This window comes from Phyllobates terribilis, unplaced genomic scaffold (assembly GCF_046119375.1).
Source record: "Phyllobates terribilis strain yellow unplaced genomic scaffold, ASM4611937v1 Scaffold_12__6_contigs__length_324123572, whole genome shotgun sequence".
NCBI classification, from domain to species: Eukaryota; Metazoa; Chordata; class Amphibia; order Anura; family Dendrobatidae; genus Phyllobates; species Phyllobates terribilis.
In genome coordinates, this window is record NW_027362772.1 from 163,040,482 (window position 1) to 163,056,832 (window position 16,351).

A 16,351-nucleotide genomic window follows, 5' to 3' on the forward strand; every position below is an offset into this window, starting at 1 on the left:
TTTGGCTTACTCACGTACATTTTGGCAAACTACAGTCTAGCTTTTTTATGTCTATATGTCAGCAGTGGGGTCCTCCTGGGTCTCCTGGGTAGTGTTTAATTTCATTCAAATGTCAATGGATTGTTTGCACTGACACTGATGCACCCTGAGCCTGCAGGACAGTTTGAATTTCTTTTGAACTTGATTGAGGCTGGTTATGCACCATCCGGACTAACCTGCATTGCAACCTTTTATCAATTGTTCTCTGCCGTCCACATCCAGGGAGATTAGCAACAGTGCCATTGTTTGTAAATTTCTTGATTATGTTGCGCACAGTGGACAAAGGAACATCAAGATCTCTGGAGATGGACTTGTAAACTTGAAATTGTTGGTATTGTTCAACAATTTTGGTTCTCAAGTCCTCTAACAGTTCTTTTCTCTTCTTTCTGTTCTCCATGTTTAGTGTGGCACACACAGACACACAATGCAAAGATTGAGTCAACTTCTCCCCTTTTTCTCTGGTTTCAGGTATGATTTTCATATTGCCCACACATGTTGCTTGCCACAGGTGAGTTTGCCCCATGCTTGAAACAAAATTGTTTACCCATATTTTTGAAAAGGTGCCAACAATTTTGTCCGGCCCATTTTTGGCATCTTGTGTGAAATGATGTCCAATATGTCTTTTTTCCTCTGTGTTGTTCCAATACACACAAAGGAAATTAACATGTCTATAACAAGCATCTGTCATTGCTATAATTTTCTGGTAGAACTAGAAATACTTCATTTTCTGGAACAATTTCAAGGGTGCCAACAATTTTGGCCATGACTGTATTTTTCTCTATGTGAGTAGTACATTTACTTTGACTCATTCATGCTCCATTTAATTTACAGTGGTTAACATTTTCACATGTCACATGAGAACTATTGTGACTTGCCAGCTCACACATGGAGTGCAGTGTGAGCCAGCAAGTCTCTTTTACAATGTAAGAGCTCATGCAGATGTTTATGCAAATCGGTCCAAGCACTGACCGTGCATCACAGCCTTATAGATATACATAAAGTTATCACTCTCCAATCGGTAGACCTGCGGCTAGTCCATGCATTGTGGTCCGTGCTGGGACTGAATTTCATGGACATCTGCATAAGCACTTAGTCTGCGTTGCCTCACTTTGACACTCCATAGACTTATGTTTTAAAAACTCCAATTCGAGAGCACACATAGAGTGCAGTGTGAGGCGGCAAGTCGGAATAGCCATCATGTGACTGAAGAGGTGTGGAGCGATGCTGGAAGCTAGAAAAAATGATGATCAGTGAGTGTACTAACACACTGATGGTACACTACATACACATTTACCCAGGTAGAGCCAATAAAAATGTTAATAGGGTTTCTTCTTTAAATGCCCCCTTATGTCTCTAGTGCCTTTTATAAAGTAATAACACCCCAAATGCCCCATCATAAAGTAGTTATGCCCTGAGTGCTCTTTATAAAGTATTAGTGAACCTTCTATGCCTGCTTAAAAAGTAATAATGCCCAAACGGCCCCTATGAGTAAGGAATAGTGTCATAAAACACTTATAAAGTAACAATGCCCCTTAAAGGGTTTATCCAGGAGTATATTTTTTACAATGTGCCGTGAAACTAACACACAGGTAGTTGCTTACCACTTGCTCGTTGTGTCCGGTGCCCATCTCCGCTGGCACAGAGCGGTCATAGACCACTCCTGCCGGAGATTCAGTGGCTTCCACTGACGAAACGTCGACAGAGCAGCAGCATCTCATTCGCTCTATCCGCTCGACAGGATGTGACTGTAAACTTAAGCAGCTCAATTGCCGGAGGAGCAGTTGGTAACCACTCTGAGCCAGCGTCCGGTACAAGAGTTGCCTCTGTTTTTAGGCCCATTGTAAAAAAATATGTCCTGGATAACCTTTTTAAGTGCCCTATAACAATTGATAATGCCCTAATTGGCTCCCAAAAAGTAATAACTCCCCAAAAAGTAATCATGGCTACTAAATTTATAGTAACAATTAATAATGCCCCTGGAACCCCCTTGACAATTAGCTAAATGTCGCCACCTCCCAAAAAAACTAAGTTATACTCAACAACCTCCAAGTCTCTGTTGAGCCTACAAGCCAAGTCTTCTTCTAGAATCCATCATCCATGCAGAATCATGCGGTGACTTCATTGCACTGGCTACGCTAGGAATCAAGGGTTAGGGACCCCTGACGTAGATCATGTTAGGATAGAAACTGGTCATATGTAAAAAGAAACCATCGAGCACATGTGAATTTCCAGAGATGGCAGATAATACTCTCTAAAATAGCAACTTTACATTCCTTTATCTACATTGCTTAAGATCTCCCTATCCATCTCAGTCCTGTCCAGCGTTGGTGTCTCCATTCTAGCATGTACACACAAAGACGCCAACAGCTGCCTCGAGTCTTAAGTATCTCAAAAAGACAAAACACGGAGTAAGGAGAGGAGACACGAAGAAACGAATGAACTATACCATACGGGAAATGCCTGGAATCCAAATGCTACAAAGTTTTCTTACATTATATGAAGGGTGAGAGCTAAACAGCGGGTGTGTTGTGTGAAGCGACGGTAGTTAATATATCTCTTCATCTGCTGGCTCAGCACTAAGATGAATTTGAGCTGCATGTATCATGAGGCTTTGTGGCCAAGTCTACTTTATGGGAATATCTTCCTCATCAGGCTGGCCGCGGTTATAATCTGAGGCTATAAATACGATTGAGATTTCCGGACTATATATATAATAAAATCCAGGCAATAAAGGGCTATCTCATATCATATATCCTAAATATTGATGTTGTAGATACTTTGTAACAGTGAATTTGGAATCTCTGACCCTCATATAGTGCTCTATATTATACTGGATGAAAAGGAATGTTCAACAATATCATGGTTGCCAACATTTAAATGTTCAAAGTGGACCAGGTCATAAGTGGCCAATTTTTGCTCTTATCTTTTTCTCACTGCTCCCCTTTTTTTTTGTTTTTTTTTTCTAAATCCTCCATACGGTTTCAGAGATATGGACCATTTTATCAACTGCTAATTTTTAAGGATAATTATGCAGAGCAGATGCAAGACACGCCCCTGAGGATCCTTTGAATCCCACCTCCTTAGTAAAACCATAAAATTAGCACTAAATAAAAAGATTGAAATCTCTGGAAATCATATGATGGATTAAAAAATAATAGAATACTCAGGGGAGCAGAAGGAAAAAGAAAAGTTGAAATTTTGCTTTTTTGGGTGTAGGGAGGAATAAAAGATTTTTTACTTTTTCAAACCTAAAGATTGTTTTTGATAAGAAAAAAGTTCAGATTTTTCAGAAAACGTACCATACTTTTCTGTGGACTGGGTGTGGGATTTACTTAAATTGGGTGGGCTGCAATACCGGACATAACCAATGGATGAGTCTGTTACATACACAGCTGGTGCTGGCTGTGTTCTACAGGTGACACTTGCAGAATAGGAGCAAACTCCAGTTAATGCAATGGGAGATGCTGTAACTTCAAATTAACTTCTTTGGTCAACAGCAACTGCAATAATTAAACCATCAAACAAGAGGGGACTGCCTATCCCACCCCATCATATCCCCCTAGGGAAGCGATTAAGGGCTCCCATGTTTGCCATATTTATGTTAGGGATCCAAAGGAGATTGTTAAATGTACAATACAGTACCATACAAAAGTATCTGCAACAGGTTCAAGTCTCTTAGGTGACTAAAAAAATGAAAAAAAAAACCTTAGAAGCGTAAAATAAAAAAATACAATACAATTCAAGTTGAAATCAACTACCTTCTTATTCAATAAATTAAAAAAAATCTAAAAAAAAATAAAAATAAAAATAAATATGTTTACTATACTCCAGGGCTGAAATTTTAAAAAATAGCAATACATAGTAAATTTTAATAAAAAAAAAAAAATTACACAAATGTTTTTAGTCTCCTCTTCTAACCCCCAAAAAATAAAGATAAAAAAAAATGTCATATATAAGCTCCAAAATGATACTAATAAGAATAAAACAAAGTTTTGGGTTCAGAATATGCGACAAACAAAATATCTATGTAGTAAAAGATTAAGAAAATACATAGAAACTTGTTCTTGTTGTAATCATAAACACTTACAGAATAAATGTATCTTTTTACTACATAATAAATGCCATAAAAACAAAAGCTGTGCAACAATGGGAGAATTGTGTTTTTTTCTTCTGTTTTTGCATATGTTATATGCAATTAAATGGTGGCATTTAAAATTAGAATGTAAAATTCATCCACAAAAAATCAAGGGCTCACATAGAAATCTTGGTAGAAAAAAAAAGTTATGACTCTTGGAAAAATCTCAGAAAAAAAAAAAAGAAAGAATAAAAAAGGGAAAACGACCTGGCCCCTAATTAAGCCATATCAGTATTCATAACAGAGATTTTTGAAAGTGAATGGGAGGATTTAGTCATTTTCTGCTGACTATTCTTACTGATGCCTACAAACAGCAAACAGATATTACAAAAGGTAATCAGCCATATTGAATTTTTTCGAATCCCTGTTGGGTGCTCTACTTGGGAAAATATTTAGATAAGTGATCTGCATCCTATCAATAAAATCAAAGCTCAGGGCACAGATCACTGCATATATCAATCATCTGTTAGACATTTTAACTTATAGAATTTATTTCAAAACGAAAGACCATCAAGGACCACCCATGAAGGTCCAGTCTTTCAGACATTTTTTTGACCCCTGTTGGGTGCTGTAGTTGGAAAGTAGTTCAGATAAGAGATCTGATTCTCATCAATAGAAGCCCAGATGAGGGAACAGATCACAGCAAATACCATAGGCTGTTTGTCATTTTAGCTTATAGCATTATATTCCAAAATGACGACCTTCAAGGACCACCCATGAGGGTCCAGTCATTCAGAAAACAGCTGTGTGAAATTCCTCAAATATATCTAGCTTTAGTATGTGACTGACTGAAGGCACCACGAGGTTTGACTGATGCACTTGTAGATTTTCTAGGATACTACATTTTCCCAATAGGCAAAAATCAGGAAGGGTAGGTAGAAGTGACAGGCGGAAGCAAGCTGATGAGATTACGTACCCGGTCTAAAGTTAGTACTGAAGCTTGTTAATTTGAGCCTCTGTCTGGCTGTTTTGTGTTCAGCTTGTTGCAATCTTCAATCTGCTGATCTATTACTTCACGACATCTATTAAAAATTTCTCTCCTTCGTTGCCAGCGATCAGATGGGTCTGTTGAGCTAAGTGAGAGCATGTTCTCAAAGGTCCTCCAGCTAATAAAAGCCATTAAAAATTTCAAAGTAGTGAATCACGTTGATAGATATTTTTTCAATATGTACTGATTTATTAAATAATGAATGAGATTCCTAAACTGCGGCTGTCTCATAAAATGAGAAAATACTGCAGGAAATATTGATCCTTCTGGTTTGCTTCTGTTATTTTTTTATTATTCTGGTCGACAGATCCCCTGAAAATAAACAGTTACAGACTAAATTACTTAAAACAAAAAAATATTTTATGGCTCACATAACAATGGTACAAAACTCTTGGTGGTTACAGTTCTCATGCAAGGCGCAAAAAACTTGGTGCTGGCAATACATTCTAGGAGGCACTAAAATGCTCATTGGTTATTTGCTAACTCTACCATTAGGCTGGGCAATCGTAACGCCACCCAAAACTCAGATCAATGCTGTGAGGTGCTCTTGATTCCTAACCGAAGTACTTTAGATTGTGACATTTTATGACTTTTAGTAGTTATGGCTTCTTACAAGGTAAAAAGTATTGTAGGGATTCTCTCGCTTTCAGGCAGCTGGTGGCGTTCACACATGTATAAAGTCTTTTTGTGGGAAAGCAGGAAGTTTTATTGCAGTTCATCAAATTTCCAGGAAAAATGGGAAAAATTAAACAAACTGCCTTTCTCCAGCATAAAGGTGAAAATAAAAGAAAAGAAAGAAAGAGTCCATACAGCAATACAAAATAGAGAGCTGTTCAGCCACTCATAGTTAAAGTATGATACTCAGCCTCTAGCAGAGTCTGATCAGCATACAGTATGTCTTTTCCACCTTGCACAGACAGTGCCAGGTCCCAGAGGTGTTTCCACCTCTACTCCTTGACAGTGGTGGAGCAGCTTAGCTGTTTTTTTATCCCAGCTGCATTTCCTGGATTGGAGGATGGGAACGACCAGTCCCACCCAGCTCTACCAGTCGTTCCTAAAACCCAGACCCAAAATCCGAGCCCATTAAAAACCTTCTATGAATCTATCATGCCTAGGCACCTCAGTGACACTTACACTCCATCCAGTACCTGCCCAGCTGCAAGCCTACAGTATATGAGACTCCCAAAAAGGGGAAGTTTCCCCTTATTACTCTAGAGGCACAGTTGATGTTTCAGTCAACCACTAAATTAGTCCTTGCAGCCTGCATAGTAGTGGATGCATTCTTGTGTACTAATAGTGTCATAACAGCAGTTGTCCATCAATTTCCTCTAAATGGACATTGTGGTTGGTTATATAAAGTATCCAAAATTATTGGCTCCTGAAAGGGACACTGTGAATTTCATTCTTATGATGGCAGTGGCAGTAGCTAGAATGGCCTCTAATTTATGGAGTAGGACATATTTTTGACATTTTTAAAGTGGGCACAGTAACTGATGGAAAAGCTGGTGTCGTTTTAAAAATGAAAATGTTATATAAAAAAATAAGTAGCATTCTAAAAATTGCTGTATACAAGAAACATTATTGGCTGCTTGTGACAGACTGGATTTTTTTTACCTTATATTTAGGTGTTAAAAAGGGAGTTGGCCCTGGAAAGCCACAATTGAAGCCAATTCCAAAAACAGAAAAAGAGCCAAAACCTGTTCCAGATGTAGAAGAAAAAGAAGTTGTACCATCACCACCAACTCCGGCTCCACCAGCTAAGACTCCACCATCTAAGGCTCCACCAGCTAAAACTCCACCAGCTGAGGCTCCACCGGCTGAGGCTCCACCAGCTGAAGCTCCTGTTTCTCCTCAGTCCCCAATTCCGGAGGAACCTTCAGAAGATGCATCTAAAGAGGAACAAAGAGGTGAGGCAGTACAAATGTAACGCATGTTATATCATGAGTGGAAGTGATATGCACTGTATATGCATATGTGTGAGCAGTATTTTTTTGTGCAATTTTGTGCATATACTGTACATTTCACTCAATTTAAGGACTGATTTTGTTCTTTTACTCCAAGTTTTCATTTTTCGTTATTGTAAAGCTTGATATAGTGTAATATTAATGTTTGCTGCATTTAGAAAAATTCTCTGTGGGTTATTTTATAAGTAGGCAAAATTGACAGATGGAAAAGTACAACTCAACAGCTTGAAGTAATTTGACCATAGATTATCAGATTATAAAGTTACTAAAATATTTAGCATTTTACTATTTTTTTTTTATTAACTTCTCCTTTCAGGCTATATAGGTTTTCATAAAATGTCAAATCTTCAAAACAGGGGTGCTGCTAGGTCACCTTAGGGCATCAATACATCAATACAGCATCTTTGTTAATCCTTAACTTAGCACATGTTGCTACTAGTGATGAGTGAGCATGCTCGTTACTCGAGATTTACGAGCATGCTCGGGGTGTTTCCCTAGAATCTCCAGCGTGCTCGGGTGTTATGCTTTAGTAGCGCTGTGTGCATGATTTGAGACTGTTTGACAGCTTTAATACATGTGAGGAATGCCTGTTTCTTAGGCATTCCTCACATGTATTAAAGCTGTCAAACAGTCGCAAATCATGCACACAGAGACTAAAACATAACACCCGAGCACGCTTAAGATACTCGTCAAGCACCCGAGCATACTCGCCGAAAGGATTATCAGAACATACTCGTTCATCACTAGTTGCTACCTCAATTTTGTGCTTGCTGCTACTGCCCCCAGTATAATGTCCAATGCACCCACTAATGTGCTTCCCAGGTGTTCATCTATGATGTCCAATTCCCCCTAATATTGTGTCTGCTGTAGTGCTCTCAATATTGTGCTTATTACCCTTTTAATCCTGTGCGTACTGTTTCGTCTCAATTATGTGCATGCTATGCTGCTTCCAAATTCTGTGCTTGCCGTTGCATCCCAAAAACCTGTGTCCACTGTTCTGCTACTTTGACTGCTGCTACACCCTCAAATACTGTGCCTGCTGTTTGTGTCCTTAGTGCTGTGCCTGCTTATAAGCTTCTGAATATTGCGCCTGCTGCTGTGCTCCTCAGTGCTGCGCTCCACTGTTCAGTGCCACGTGCCCAACTGGACTTGTACTTAGACTCGTTGTCCAATTATCCAGGAAGAAATTGTCAATTTGGTATTGTGCAGCTGAATGCTTTAGATGGAATTACATCTGGCACACCTGGCATTGGATAAAATACCAAAGTCCCGTTTCTCCCGTGCACAAATGTCATTGCTTCCCCCGGGCATGGGTAGTACCATAAAAACATCTTGAGGGACCTTTCTGATACCTCATATTAAGGTGCTTTCACACTGTCCAATCTTGGCCATGATGAGACCTCTGATTTGACCATATAGAAGCAAATTGTTGATAGTTTAATAGCCTATTAGACTGCACTTTTCATATGCACAGAACAATTGGTAATACAATCATTCTGTGTGCCTAGGCTTTCACTGATCTCAGTAGCACATTTCCTGTTTACACAGGATGATGTGCTGCCAAGAATGATGATTCCTAAGCAAGCCTAAAGATCATTTTGCCCGATGAACGAGCATTTTGCTTGTTCATCAAGTGATGAGGAGCCTGTCTACAAGGCAAGTTCCTTGGAATGCTCATCCTCGATAATTGGTCAGTGTAAATGCACCCTTAGACATTAGTCTCCTTCAAGATGAGACAAATAACAGTTGGTGACATCATTCATGAGGTTCTGGTGCCCACTTCACATTGAATCAAAAAGAAAAAGGGCCCAACGCTTTCTTAAACAAGTATATTGTACATTCTAAATAAGATCTAAAAGTAAAGGGTGTGTCCATAACTTGGACAACCACTTCTTAAATGATTGAATCCCTTGGATAAAATACAAAAAAGGCATTTCAGTTATGTTGGCGCCAGGTTTCACCAATGATCATGTGATGTTATATTACGTGAGCACTGCAACCAATCAGCGACTACTAGTTGGGTTCAGCCTTTACTATTTTGTCAGAGCAGCCACTGATTGGCTTTATGAAACAACGATGTCATGTCACCCACCAAGAGCACTAGCGCCAACATCACTAGAACGGAGCCACTGCAGGAAATGAGTATACCATGTTTTATTTTCTAGTTTTCTAAGACTTTATGTTCTACTCAGGATGAATATTAAATCCAAAGATTATAATATTTTAAATTCGCTGTTTCTTTATTGTTCTTACGTGGTGCCACGGCCAATTAGGTCTTTTGTGACACGTCCATTTTGTGTAAATTTTTCAACCCCACATTTCAAAAACCATAATTTTTTTATATGAAAGCTTGTGTTTATTAGAGTAACTTTCTTGGCTCTAATTTGGGGAACATCTAATGTATTAATAATCTTTTATTTTTGTTTGAGGGAAGTTGGTAAAGAAAAACAGCAGTTCCTCATTATTTTTTAATGTTATTTATATAAAAGACTAAAAAAAAGACTATATAAAACTATATAAGACTATATTATATAAAAGACTAAAACCATATATAAGATATGTTAAAACCATTTGGCAAGGCTGAATTATTACAATGATACCAAATTTGTCATTTTTTAAAATGTTTTTACTACTTTTGCGCTTTATAAACATTTTTCTTTTAAGTTATTTTTGAATCACCATATTCTACGAACCATAATTTTAGGTTACTACGGTACTTTACAAAGTAATGACATTCTCCAATTGTTCCAATTTCTTAATTTGTTTTAGTTTTTTTTTTATATATATATTTTTTTACCATATTAATTTATTTTACCAACTCTCAATTTTATGGTGCCCTAGGTGGCTGTCTACTTCATCTGCTTCTTGTCCCTGTCCAGCTGCTGCTTATAAAATATCAATTATTACAGTCCTGGATTGTTATCTCATTTTTGATCAGTGAGATGTGTTCTTTTCTTTTGGAGATATTGATTAAAGTAGGATATATATTATTTTAAATATGTTTTAAAAAAATTAACTTTCTCATTTTTTACAGTAGAATATTGTATTGTACCCAGATTTCAATTGAATAAATTTGTTTCATCTGAATACACTGGTGTTGATATTCCTACTCCTGCATGCTGTGTGTATTGCATATTTTTGTGTATGTATTGTATATGTTTTATTTGTATATGAATTGTGTATGTTTTATTTGTGTATGTATTGTGTATATATTGTTTGTGTATGTACTGTATGTTTAGTTTGTGCATGTATTGTGTATATTTTCTTTGTGTATATATTGTATATGTTTTGTGTATGTATTGCATATGTTTTGTTTGTGTATGTATTGTTTGTGTATGTATTGTGTATGCTTTGTGTATGTATTGCATATGTTTCGTTTGTGCATGTATTGTGTATGTTTTCTGTATATGTATTGTATATGTTTTGTTTGTGCATGTATTGTGTATGTTTTCTGTGTATGTATTGTATATGTTTTGTTTGTGTATGTCCTGTAAAAGTAATGTATGTGTCTTATGTATGTACATACATTACATGTCTTTCGTGTCGTTAGATACCATTTATTTGCATGTGTGTCTTTTGTTGCTGTAATGTCTCAGAATTGTCAATAATGTAGGCCCAACACCACTAAAGTAAGGGCATAAATATTGTTGCATACCATAATTTACCCTTGCTCTCCATCGATATCTGTTGTACAAACCACTTTGCTTCCTATCTGGTTGACTTATATTCTTGTAAATATTACTACACGAGAAGTTCACAGATGTGATCGCAAGAAGTTCTATCGTGAGGGTGATTAACGAGTGGAACAGGCTGCCACAAGAGGTGGTGAGGTCTCCTTCAATGGAAGTCTTCAAACAGAAGATGGACAGACATCTGTCTGAGATGGTTTAGTGAATCCTGCATTGAGCAGGGGGTTGGACCAGATGACCCTAGAGCTCCCTTCCGAGTCAACCTTTCTATGTTTCTATATAATAGACTGTCTCCTCAGACTGAAAAGACCTATTTGATATCCGTTCCACTTCCAGGAAGTATGGCAAGTTGGATCCTAGCTAAAAAGAGTCCAAAGAGAGTGGTCACATCTACGCTTAGTCCTTAAGAAGGTCACAAAGCCCCATTTGGCAGTATAAATGGAATCTGGTAGGTTTCTGGCTTTGTTACAGTTTTTGCAATGGGTTCCAGAATCTTCAAGTTACTCAAGTCCGGCTTCTTCGAAATCAAGATAAATGATTAAGCACAAGAAAAACAAGGAGAAGGAAAGATGGAAGCTGTGTCCTATCTGTATATTGAGGGATAGGACATCCAAGAGATATTTCATAAAGATCCAAGTACATACATCACAGATCAAACTTGTGTAAGTTGCACCAAGAAAGTTGGTGCACAGCCATTATGCAGAAGATTCACAAGAAGTCAAAAGTTGTTAAAAGTTATAACAAAGCAACAGCATATACGATATTGAATATGATTCTAGAACTCTCCGACTGAATGCAATTGGTATGGACATCATGGAGTTATTGTTCTTTGTATTTTTCGCAGTGTTTTTCTGTTTGATCTCTATATTTATATTTGTTTTCTTTACTTGAACACTATATTGCTGAAATTGCGATTTTTGAAATGAGAGTTTCGTGAGCTCAATATTGGAGCCATATTTAGTTCCGATTAGACTTTTTAAGAATGTTGTAAAGTACAAACTTTCTAGACTGTTTTCACACCACATTTGTGATGTATTTGAGGTGTATTAGCCAGTAAAAATATGCCAAAGTATAAGGCCAATCTATAGCTCCAACATATGGAATATTGTGCCATAAAATGGTGTAAATCAACCATTGACTCTTAATAATGCACAGAAGGTGGTTCTTATTGGGATCCCTTTTGAACACATAAGTTGACTACACATTCCAACATAGTAATCAGAAGATGTATATCAACACATACCGCTATAATTATTCTAAAATGGCACAATCTGTAGAAGTCTACAAATCAGTTCATCATTTGCGTCAGGATCTTTTACTGGTGAACATACCAGACATACAATATAAGTGGTGTAAAGAGAATGTTAAAGTGGATATTTCACCAGATTTCACTAAATAAACTTTACAAATCATTAAATAGGTCTCTTACACCTGATGAGGCTGGTGTACTATCCTTGGAAAAATATGACCGACTGCTGTATAATGGTTTTTGGAAACTTTTCAAGTCGGATATTGAAATGAAAGTTTTATGACTCCATCTCCATAAAATTATCTTTTAAATATTAAAATTATAGAGCAATTCTTACATAGATTTTGAAAGTAAGCTCACCAGCCTACTCAGGTGTAAGAGATTTATTTAATAATTTATTCAATTTGTCTTGTGAAACCTAATGAAAGATCTAATTTAATTTCAGGGACCAAGTAACAGATCCATGCAAATTAGTATGTTGACTGGGAAATGCAGGACATGATGGGTCACTCAGAGCAAGAGACACTCTTCATAACCATGTCTCACTCTGTCCAGGGGAAAAATATTCTGGAATCAATACCTCATCTAATAACTGAGTATTTCCTAATAGGTACAGTGAAGGAAATAATTATTTGATCCCTTGCTGTTTTTGTAAGTTTGTCCACTGACAAAGACATGAACAGTCTTTAATTTTCAGGGTAGGTTAATTTTAACATTGAGAGATAGAATATCCCAAAAAAAAATCAAGAAAATCATATTGTATAAATTAGATAAATTTATTTGCATTTTGCAGTGAGAAATAAGTATTTGATTCCTCTGGCAAACAACTCTTAATACTTGATGGTAAAACCCTTGTTGGCAAGCACAGCAGTCAGAAGTTTTTTGTAGTTGATGATGAGGGTTGCGCACATGTCAGGAGGAATTTTGGTCCACTCCTCTTTGGAGATCATCTCTAAATCATTAAGATTTTGAGGCTGTCGCTTGGCAACTCGGAGCTTCAACTCCCTCCATAAGTTTTCTATGGGATTAAGGTCTGGAGACTGGCTAGGTCACTCCATGACCTTAATGTGCTGCTTTTTGAGCCACTCCTTTGTTGCCTTGGCTGTATGTTGTGGGTCATTGTCTTGCTGGAAGACCCAGACACGTCCCATTTTTAATGTCCTGGTGGAGAGAGAAGGAGGTTGTCACTCAGGATTTTATGGTACATGGCTCTATCCATTCTCCCATTGATGCGGTGAAGTAGTCCTGTGCCCTCAGCAGAGAAACACCCCCAAAATATAATGTTTCCATCTCCATGCTTGACAGTGGGGATGGTGTTCTTTGGGTCATAGGCAGCATTTCTCTTCTTCCAAATAGGGCGAGTTGAGTTAATGCCAATGAGCTCAATTTTTGTCTCATCTGACCACAGCACCTTCTCCCAATAACTCCAATAACTCACAGAATCATCCAGGTGTTCATTGCCAAACGTCAGACGGGCCTGCACATGTGCCTTCTTGAGCAGCGGGACCTTGCGGGCACTGCAGGATTTTAAACCTTTAAGGCGTAATGTGTTACCAATGGATTTTTTTGGTGACTGTGGTACAAGCTGCCTTGAGATCATTAACAAGTTCCCCCCGTGTAGTTTTCGGCTGATCTCTCATCTTCCTTATGATCAAGGATATTCCACGAGGTGAGATTTTGCATGATGCCCCAGATCGATGTTGATTGACAGTCATTTTGTATTTCTTCCATTTTCTTACTATTGCACCAACAGTTGTCTCCTTCTCACCCAGCGTCTTACTTATGGTTTTGTAGCCCATTCCAGCTTTGTGCAGGTCTATGATCTTGTCCCTGACATCCTTAGAAAGCTCTTTGGTCTTGCCCATGTTGTAGAGGTTAGAGTCTGACTGATTAATTGAGTCTGTGGACAGGAGTCTTTTATACAGGTGACTATGTAAGACAGCTGTCTTTAATGCAGGTAACGATTTGATTAGGAGCATTTAACTGGTCTGTAGGAGCCAGAACTCATAATGGTTTGTAGGGGATCAAATACTTATTTCTCACTGCAAAATGCAAAAAAAAATTCTAATTTATAAAATGTAATTTTCTTTATGTTTTTTTTTGGATATTCTATCTCTCAATGTTAATATTAACCTACCCTTAAAATGATAGACTGTTCATGTCTTTGCCAGTGGGCAAACTTACAAAAACAGCAAGGGATCAAATAATTATTTCCTTCACTGTATATGGAAATGGGTTTTCAAAACTAGACAACCCCTTTAATTACTCAGATGATGTTTCATCTTAAAGCTCCCTTTAGTTCAAGATGACTACTACAACTAGACTTTCTGAGTGCACATTATTTGAGTACTAAATAGACGCACTCTATTTACTGTACAATAAAATGGGACCAGGTAACAAAAAGAAGGCATACCAATGTCAAAATAACCCATATTTAGTGCTTCACTGGAAAATGCTCATAATATTTTGCTCCTCTTGGTAGTCCACAAAGTGCATTCGGATAGAGTATAAAACCACATCTGTGTAACCAGTCATTATTCTACTTTGCCAACTTGGCTAAAGGCCTCCATACACACTAAAAAAATTGTCTGAATCCGCCAATTTCAGTGGGATCAGCCAACCCTATGATGTGTACTAGTGGCACCAGAAGTTCAAGACAAGGTTCCGATCTGATGAATTTTGATGGCCGATCCACTTGTTGGAGCAGAAATAGACTGTTTGAAAATGTGTCTTCCAGTTGCTCTCCTATCAAGGACACAGGAGAACTTGGCTGAGCAGAGTATTCCTGTTTATGGGAAAATCTGGAGACATACAGTGGAAAAAAATAAGTATTTTATTAAGTATTTGATACACTGCCAATTTTGCTAGTCTTCCCACCTTCAAAGAATGGAGAGGTCTGTAACTTTTATCGTAGGTACACTTCACCGTGAGAGTCAGAATCTAAAAATAAAAACCAGAAAATCACATTGTATGATTTTTACATAATTAATTTGCATTTTATTGCATTAAATAAGTATTTGATACAATAGGAAAACAGAACTTAATATTTGGTACAGAAACCTTTGTTTGCAATTACAGTGGTCAGTCATTTCCTGTAGTTCTTGACTAAGTTTGCACACACTGCAGCAGGGATTTTGGCCACTCCTCCATACAGCTCTTCTCCAGATCATTAAGGTTTTGGGGCTTTTGCTGGGCAACATTGAGTTTCAGCTCCCTCCAAAGATTTTCTATTGGGTTCAGGTCTGGAGACTGGCTAGGCTACTCCAGGACCTTGAAATGCTTCTTAGCACTCCTTAGCTCCCCTGACTGTGTGTTTCGGGTCATTCCCATGCTCAAAGGCCCAGCCACGAACCATCTTCAATGGTCTTACTGAGGGAAGGAAGTTGTTGGCCAAATTCTCGCAATAAATGACCCCTCTTCCATCCTCCCTTCAATACAGTTGTCCTGTTCCCTTTGCAGAAAAGAAGCCCCAAAGTATGATGTTTCTCCCACCATGCTTCACAGTTGGGATGGTGTTCGTGGGGTTGTACTCATCCTTCTTCTTCCTCCAAACATGGCAAGTGGTGTTTATACCAAAATGTTCTATTTTGGTCTTGTCTGACCGCATGACCTCCCATGCCTCCTTTGAATCATCCAGATGGTCATTAGCAAACTTCAAGCGAGCTTGAACATGTGCTGGCGTGAGCAGGGGGATCTTGCGTGCCCTGCAGGATTTTAATCCATAGCGGCGTAGTGTGTTACTAACAGTAATGTTTAAGACTGTGGTCCCAGCTCTCTTCAGGTCATTGACCAGGTCCTCTTGTGTAGTTCTGGTCTGATTTTTGACCTTTCTCAGAATCATCCTTACCCCACGGGGCCAGATCCTGCATGGAGCCCCAGAACGAGGAAGATTGAAAGTCATCTTGTATTACTTCCATTTTCTAATACTTGCATCAACAGTTGTAGCCTTCTCACCAAGCTGCTTGCCTATTGTCCTATAGCCCATCCCAGCCTTGTGCAGGTCTACAATTTTGTCCCTGGTGTCCTTAGACAGTTCTTTGGTCTTGGCCATAGTGTAGAGTTTGGAGTGTGATTGATTGAGTGTGTGGACAGGTGTCTTTCATGTAGGTAACAAGTTCAAACAGGTGCAATTAATACAGGTAATGAGTGCAGAGTAGGAGGGCTTCTTAAAGAAAAACTAACAGATCTGTGAGAGCTAGATGTCTTGCTGGTTGGTAGATGATCAAATACTTATTTCATGCAATAAAATGCAAGTTAATTATGTAAAAATCATGCAATGTGATTTTC

The 16,351-nt window shown here is 38.1% G+C and overlaps 1 protein-coding gene across 1 annotated transcript in view; it reads left to right on the top strand.

Moving 5' to 3' along the window:
- The window catches only part of LOC141172357 (myosin-binding protein C, fast-type-like), a 317,409-nt gene that overhangs the window by 111,687 nt on the left and 189,371 nt on the right, over nt 1–16,351 (top strand). Inside the window, exon 2 of the mRNA XM_073656475.1 lies at nt 6,788–7,069. Coding sequence (XP_073512576.1) covers nt 6,788–7,069 — 282 coding nt within the window. The remainder of the gene's footprint in view (nt 1–6,787; nt 7,070–16,351) is intronic.